Below are 8154 nucleotides of genomic sequence, written 5' to 3' on the forward strand. Positions count from 1 at the left end.
CCCTCCGCGCTGCCCGGCCACGCCCCCTGCGTCTCACGTGGCGGGGAGCTGACCCGGCGATTGGCACTGCCGTGCCCTTTGCCCTTTGCCCCGCCGCCGGGGACGGCGGCCGGCAGGAGCGGGGAGGCGCGGGGGTCGGCCATGGAGGGAGGGGAGGCAGCTCCGCCGGCGGCCGAGGAAAAGGGCGGCGGGGAGGAGGATGACTTCGGCTACCGGCTCTTCCCGGATCGGAACAAGAAGCCGCAGAGCTTCCTGGTCCGCAGCTTCTTCACCTTCCACAACAGGTGCCAGCTGATGCTGAGGATGACCCTGGAGACGAGTAAGCGCATTCCCGGCGGGCGCGGGCCCGGGCCTGGGCCTGGCGCAGCGGAGGGCGCCCCGGCTGGAACCGGGGACGTCCGTGTCCGCCGCTAGAACGGCAGCGGTGACCTTGGGCCGCAGGGGCTCGGGGCGGGAGCTGCTCTCCTTCCGCTGCCCCCTCACCCCGGGGTGGCTGGACGGGGCCCGAGCGGTCGGCGGGGTGGGGCTTCTGCTTGATGAACACGCTGATTTTGGTTAAGGTAAAGAACATACAATTTCAAAAGTGACTGTGTGCTCTTTTTCCTATCAGAAGGTCCTTCTCTATTTCTTTCTCTTGAAAGTTTGAGAGGATTTGTCAATTTCTGTTTTGTTTGTGCCCTTTTCACTATGTAATGTTGACTGTTATTGGAAAACAGTGGTCGCTATAGGCTACTCTTATGTCTGTTACTAATAAAATAAGGTCAGAAGTGACTTGATTCCTGAATCGCTTTGTATATATCATGATTCTATGAGCTGATATATCATGATTCTATGATCCTGAGCTGTAACGGATGCCAGTTGCATTGCAGTAGGGTTAAATACTGCAAAGTATGAATTTGCATGACTGTCTTTCTATTTTGATTATAGATGACTTTCAAAACTTTTGTCTAGAGAAATTGATTGCAGCAATGTGTTTCTAGGTCCATATGCTCAACTTCTTCTTGAGGCTATGAAGCAGTCTGGATGGTATGTAAACTAATTAATCTTGTTCTGTGTACTAACATTTGCTACTCTGTGGAGTTACTGGTCTTTTTCAAATTATTCCCTATAACTTTGTTTGTTTGGGCTTTTCAGCACTGTCTTCAGTGACCGGCACTTTTCTTGTGAAGACTGTGATGGCTGTGTCAGTGGAGGATTTGATTCTGCCACATCTCAGGTAGGCAGTGGACATTGTCCTCTTGAAAGAGGACTAAGATATTTTTTTTTTTTTGGTGTTTTTTACTAGGTTTAAATCTACTGATACTGATTATCTGAATTAAAGTCATGAAAACAAGATAAATGAAAGATGTTCTGTGGTATTGGCACTACTACACTGCAGAATGATGAGGCTGTTAATGTTGAAAAACACTGATCTAAAGAGTCTAAATACTGTAGGTGGTGTGTGCTAGGTCTCTGAGAAGTAAGGGAGATGTTGAACCTTGGTGAAAAAGACTACTTCTATTTTTTCTTCTACAGATTGTTCTGTGTCAGAACAACATTCGCCAACAATCCCATATGAACCGAGTGGTCACACATGAATTGATTCATGCTTTTGATCACTGCCGTGCACATGTTGACTGGTTTAAAAATGTCAAACACTTAGCATGTTCAGAGGTAAGCTAAAATGCTTCTAACGTTGTCATTATATTAAGTACTGCTGGTTACTAGGGATGTTCCATGTTTAGATAGGCATGCTGTTACACAGACTTCTTTTGTTTTAATCCTGTTAATACATTTTGTCTTTTCTGTCAAGTCAACCTAAACAGTTTCATTCAGAAAACAAATACTTTGTTTTTACAAATATTAAGAAGTCAGTGTCATACTAAGTAGAATGTGATCACTGTGAGTGTAAACTTAACAAGAAGTGGTTATTAACAAATGAATCATAGAATCGTTTTGGTTGGAAAGGACCTTCAAGATCATCATGTCCAACCATTAACCTAGCACTGCCAAGTCCACCACTAAACCATGTCCCTAAGCAACACATCTATGTGTCTTTTAAACACCTCCAGGGATGGTGACTCAACCACTTCCCTGGGCAGCCTGTTCCAATGCTTGACAACTCTTTCGGTGAAGAGATTTTTTCTGGATATCTGATCTAAACCTCTCCTGGCACAACTTGAGGCCATTTCCTCTCGTCCTGTCACTTGCTACTTGGGAGAAGAGACTGACACCCACTTCTCTATGATCTCCTTTCAGGTAGTTCTGGAGAGCAATAAGGTCTCCCCTCAGCCTCCTTTTCTCCAGACTAAACAACCCCAGTTCCCTCAGCCGCTCCTCATAAGACTTGTGCTCTAGACCCTTCACCAGCTTTGTTGCCCTTCTTTGGACTCGCTCCAGCACCTCAATGTCTGTCTTGTAGTGAGGGACCGAAAACTGAACACAGTATTCAAGGTGCAGCCTCACCAGTGCTGAGTACAGGAGGAAAATTACTTCCCTAGTCGTGCTGGCCACACTATTTCTGATACAAGCCAGGATGCTGTTGGCCTTCTTGGCCACCTGGTGGCTCACATTCAGCTGGCCATCGATCAACACTCCCAGGTCCTTTTCCACCAGGCAGCTTTCCAGCCACTCTTCCCCCAGCCTGTAGCGGTGCATGGGGTTGTTGTGCCCCAAGTGCAAGACCTGACACTTGGCCTTGTTGAACCTCATACAATTGGCCTCGGCCCATTGATCCAGCCTGTTGAGATCCCTCTGCAGACCCTTCCTACCCTCAAGCAGATCAACACTCTTGCCCAACTTGGTGTCGTCTGCGAACTTACTGAGGGCGCACTCGATCCCCTTGTCCAGATCATTGTTAAAGATGTTAAAGAGAACTGGCTGCAATACTGAGCCCTGGCGAACACCGCTTATGACCAGCCACCAACTGGATTTGACTTCATTCACCGCAACTCTTTGGGCCCAGCCATCTAGCCAGTTTTTTACCCAGCAAAGAGTACACCAGTCTAAGCCGTGTGCAGTCAGTTTCTCCAGGAGAATGCTGTGGGAGACTGTGTCAAAGGCTTTACTAAAGTCTAGGTAGACAACATCTACAGCCTTTCCCTCATCCAGTAAGCGGGTCACTTCTCATAGAAGCAGATCAGGTTAGTCAAGCAGGATCTGCCTTTCATAAACCCATGCTGACTGGGCCCGATCATCTGGTTCTCCTGTATGTGCCCCATGATGGCACTCAAGATGACCTGCTCCATAACCATCCCTGGCACCGATGTCAGACTCGCAGGCCTGTAGTTCACCAGATCCTACTTCTGGCCCTTCTTGTAGATGCATGTCACATTTGCTGACTTCCAGTCAACTGGGGCCTCCTCGGTTAGCCAGGACTGCTGATAAATGATGGAATGTGGCTTGGTGAGCACTTCCGCCAGCTCCCTTGGTACCTTTGGGTGTATCCCATCTGGCCCCGTAGACTTGGGTGTGTCTAAGTGGCGTAGCAGGTTGCTAGCCATTTCCCCTTGGATTATGGGGGCTTCATTCTCCTCCCTGTCTTCCAGCTCAGGGGGCTGAGTATCTGAAGAACAACTGGTCTTACTGCTAAAGACTGAGGCAAAGAAGGCAGTAGTAGGTAGAGATGAGATGTAGTTAGATATGAAAACACATTCACACATTAATCAAATGTTTATAGGATTTTTTTTCTCCCCTGCAAATCTTAGTATGTTGGGTATTTATCACAGTAGTATGGTAACCCTGTTTTTGTTTAGATTTTTTTTGTTAGCAATCAACTTGTCTTTTCCTATAACATATTTTTTGATTAACAGTGGTGTTGCTAATAGTACACTTCAGTTATGATTCCATGCCCATTTCAGAGGATATAGGAATTTGCTGTCTGAAATTGATGCTTTAGGAGGTGAAATTGAACTGAGCACAGGCTAGTAAAGATTCCTCTTGTGTACACGACTTGTGTGTATTCACTTGCTTTTAGTTGATTTCTGGTGTAATCAGTGCCATTTGACCACAGGAAAACTTAGCCTTATGATTAATATATGAAAGTGCGTTCTTGTGACTGTGAATTAGGTGGCTTTTAAATTCTTTTTTAAAAATATATAAAATGATATAAAAATGTTATAGTGGCTTTGTTTTGGGTTTGGTTTTCTTTTTGTTGTGGATTTTTTGTTTGTTTGTTTGCTTTTAATGAGAGTATGTTTGATTCCAGACTTAAAATATGCACAGGTTTCTCCTATAAACAGTATGTGAGAGCACCAAAATGATGAGTTTGGTACAGAACAAATCAGATTTCTTAAAAATTAATTTTAATTCATTAATTCAATTCATATTTCCTGTGGGAGGGAGTCACAGTCATGTATTATCTTTATCTTTTTATAGATAAAAATTAATGAAGTAACCTGATGTGGTATCACTGAAGCCATTCTGTATAACTGGGGGGTTGACCTTGGCTGGCTGCCAGGCACCCACCAAGCCATTCTCCGACTCCCCCCTCCTCAGTAGGACAGGGGAGAAAAGTAAGATTAAAAGCTCGTGGATCAGGATAAGGACATGGAGATCATTCAAATGGGCAAAATACACTTGACTTGGGGAAGATTGATTTAATTTATTGCCTATTAATGACAGAGTAGGATAGTGAGAAATAGCACTAAAAATACCTTCCCCCGCCCTGTTTTTCCCAGGCTCAACTTAGCTCCTTCATTCCTTACTCTTCTATCTCCTTTCCCCCAAAGTGGCACAGGGGGACGGGGAATGGGGGCTGCAGTCAGTTCTTAACACTTTGTCTCTGCTGCTCCTTCTTCCTCATGCTGTTCCCCTGATCCAGTGTGAGGTCACTCCCACAGGATACAGTCCTACATGAACCGTTCCAACGTGAGTGTTTCCCATGGGCTACTGTTCTTCAAGACCTGCTCTAGCTTGGGTCCTTTCCACAGTGTACAGCCTTTCAGGAATGGACTGTTCCAGCACTGGTCTCCCACAGGCCACAGTTTCTGCCAGAAAACTTGCTGCTGTGTGGGCTGTCCATGGGCTGCAACTTCTTTGAGGGCATGTCCATCTGCTCTGGTGTGGCATTTTCCTCACACTGCGGTGTGGATATCTGATCCACGGTATTCCTTCACGGATTGCAGGGAGACAACCTGTGTCGCTGTGGTCTTCTTCACAGGTGGCAGGGGAATCTCTGCTCTGGTGCCTGGAGAACCTCCTCCTCCCCCTCCTTCTTCACTGATCTTGGTGTCTGTGGGGCTGTTTGTGTCATGATTTGCTCACTCCTCCCTCTCACAGCTGCCATGTAGTGTTTTTTACCCTTTCTTAAATATGTTGTCACAGAGGTACCACCGGCACCGCTGATGGGCTCAGCTTTGACCAGTGGTGGGTCTGTTTTAGTGCCAGCTGAAACTGGTTCTGTCTGACATGGGGGCAGCCTGTTGTCTCGTCTCACAGAAGCCACCCCACAGGCCCCCCGCTGGCAACATCTTGTCACATAAACCCGACACAATAATTCAAAATTATTAACTATCATCTACTTTTTTTTTTGTCTAAGCATTTGCACAGTGCAAAATAAAGCATGTAAGCCTCAAACATAAAATTAGAGAACATACATAAAACAAGATTGTGCTTGTTCTTGCTCTTGTTGAGATTATTTGTTTGCTTCAGGTCTTTTGATACTTGTTTTATTATAAGGTGTTTACAATTTTTATTGCCAGCTTTTAAATTCTTACATTTCATATTTTCCATGCATTTATTTTCACTCTGGTACTTAATTATAGGAAATCTAGTTTTAGTTATATTTCCTAACTGGCGGGGTTGGGTGTGGAACAGTTTAACATACATACCCATTTAAATGTGGCTTTTCCTAAGGCAAGTGGGTTACTGCTCTTCTGAGTATTGCAGCTTTGAAAGGTATCTACCTTTCTTCCTGACTCTTGTATCAGCTTCTGGTATAGATTGGAGAGGTTATTACTTTTCATTTTCTTTTAGCAGTTCATATATATATATATATACACACACACACGTATGTATATATACACACATACATATACATATGATCTCTTCTGCTCATTCATTTAATCTTTGGGAATGTGTGAGACTTGGTCCCTGGAGAAACTTACAGGTGCTATAGTAATACTTTGCAGTTCATTGAGGCTGAGAGGGTGGATGTGAAGGGTAATGTGTACTTAATAAGCAGAAGTGGCCTTGGGAATATTCTCTTCCAGCAGTCACCAGAAAGATATTGAAGAAAAAAGCTTGTTACAGCTTTTTTGATTTTGTATTTCCATGTGTTTCTCTGATCGTGTGGCTTTTTTTTCTCAATAGATTCGAGCTGCTAATCTCAGTGGAGACTGTACACTGATGAATGAAATAGCCAGGTTTAAATTTGGATTAAAAGGACACCATCAGGTAAGGGCTGTAGATATTAAAGTCTACAGATTTGTTATGAGCCATCTTTACCTACTTCATCGTGGCCTTCTACACTTTCATAGGTGAAAACATCAGAGAAAGAAGTAGGTGCCATGGAGTTGCTGCTTTCTCTTAATTAACCTTTAGTAACCTTTAATAATTCATGATAAATCTTTTTTCCACCTTGTTATTTTTGTTGGACTGAAATTCCTGAATATTTGGTCATATCATAGAGCATTATCACTGACAATGGATGGTTAATAAGAACCAAACAAAAAACAGGGTTTGCAGGAAACGTAGTGGGAGTGCCTTACTCACTTAGAGTGGGTAAAAATCTAAAAAGTCTTGGAAAACTGGAGGAAGGAGGATGATGAGGGTTCTAAATAACCACGTGTGTTAAGTCTTATAGGAATTAATTTTTTTCAATAGTAATGAAGACTACAGGTTGAGTCCCAAGTAGTTGCTTATGTTAGAGTGGCAGTTAGTTTCTAGCTGGGGGTGTTTGCATCTTTTTTTATCTTTTAGTAGACCCACTGTATAAGCAAAAGTTACCATAAAGAGAGGTATCAAAATGAAGGCCAGTGGAGCAGTCATTCCTTTATGTTTTGTAGCATTTCAATTGGAAAAGTACTAACTGGTATTTATGTCTGTTCCTTTCTGACATATTGCCTGTGTCCAAGTCAAGTTGTGCAAACACTGGATACCTACAACAAATGCCAAATTGTATTTTAATTCCTGTTCTAAGGAATGACTTTTACTTGTCTGCTGGTTTTTTTTGCACATGGAAAACTAAAACACATAGTTAACAGGTTGGAACAAAAATGTACTTTAATGCTTATTACAGGCATTGTTTGATTTGTTTGACTCTTCTGTGATACGAAATTATTACGTATGTGGTAAGAGTTAATACTTGACAAAATCTGGGAAAAAAATACTTATACTAATAATGACAGATTTTTCTTTATCTAATTCCCACTTTAGACTTGTGTACGAGACAGAGCAATTCGTTCCATTCTGGCTGTTAGAAAAGTTAGCAAAGAAACAGCAGAAAAAGCTGTGGATGAAGTTTTTGATGCCTGCTTCAATGATCTGGAACCTTTTGGAAGAATCCCGCACAGTAAAAGAGATGCGAAACGTGCTTATAGAGACTTTCAGAACAGAGATCGCTATAATGCTAATTTGTAAAGGAAGAAAATGTGAAAAATTATGTTAATATCTGACTGTAACATCTGGAGTTACAGTCCATGCACACAGTGCTGGTGGGAAGGGCAATTCTATCAAATGTATTAATTTTGTAAACTTTTTCCAGGAGCCAGCTTCGATGGAAGTAAACAAAGTAAATAAACAAGACTAAAAACAGTGTTTCCTCACCTGTTATTCCAGCAAGATAATTTAATATACCGAATGAGTTGTCAAATAATGATCTGCACATTTCAATGCACACTTAATTCTGCTCAGTCTGACTAGGACTTGGTTTCTAAAAGTTTTGTTGTTACGGAATAAATCTTTTCATAAAATCTTTACATTTCCACTATCTTTGATACACAGTCATAAACTTGATGATCTTCATCACTCCATTGTAAAAGATGGGCACCTGAACTACAGCTCTTTGGTCTACATTTAATAACAATGGCTAAACCCAAAATCTAATAAACTGCCACATTTGTTTTTGAGCACCTCCTGAAATTCTTGGAATGCCAGCTCATCTAATGTTAACTGTACAGGTATGTAAAACCTTTTGGCTTTTTAGGAATTTGACCGACAATTCTATTTACAAGA

At 42.6% G+C, this 8154-nt stretch overlaps 1 protein-coding gene across 1 annotated transcript; it reads left to right on the top strand.

The window, feature by feature from the left end:
• Nucleotides 1–86: 86 nt before the first annotated feature.
• Nucleotides 87–7734, top strand: ATP23 (ATP23 metallopeptidase and ATP synthase assembly factor homolog). Its single transcript, XM_068400835.1, has 6 exons — nt 87–319; nt 981–1026; nt 1135–1216; nt 1516–1653; nt 6292–6375; nt 7357–7734. The coding sequence occupies exons 1-6, from the start codon at nt 142–144 to the stop codon at nt 7558–7560; spliced, it is 732 nt and encodes a 243-aa protein (XP_068256936.1). The 5' UTR covers nt 87–141; the 3' UTR covers nt 7561–7734.
• The last annotated feature ends 420 nt before the right edge of the window (nt 7735–8154 follow it).

The sequence above is a fragment of the Nyctibius grandis genome, chromosome 5 (genome assembly GCF_013368605.1).
Source record: "Nyctibius grandis isolate bNycGra1 chromosome 5, bNycGra1.pri, whole genome shotgun sequence".
Taxonomy (NCBI): domain Eukaryota; kingdom Metazoa; phylum Chordata; class Aves; order Nyctibiiformes; family Nyctibiidae; genus Nyctibius; species Nyctibius grandis.

Excerpts from the sequence above, each read along its gene's own strand:
- ATP23 (XM_068400835.1), top strand. The coding sequence starts at position 142 with ATGGAGGGAGGGGAGGCAGCTCCGCCGGCGGCCGAGGAAAAGGGCGGC. Across the intron at positions 320-980 it reads GAGGATGACCCTGGAGACGA|GTCCATATGCTCAACTTCTT; the intron begins GTAAGCGCATTC and ends ATGTGTTTCTAG. Across the intron at positions 1,027-1,134 it reads GCTATGAAGCAGTCTGGATG|CACTGTCTTCAGTGACCGGC; the intron begins GTATGTAAACTA and ends TGGGCTTTTCAG.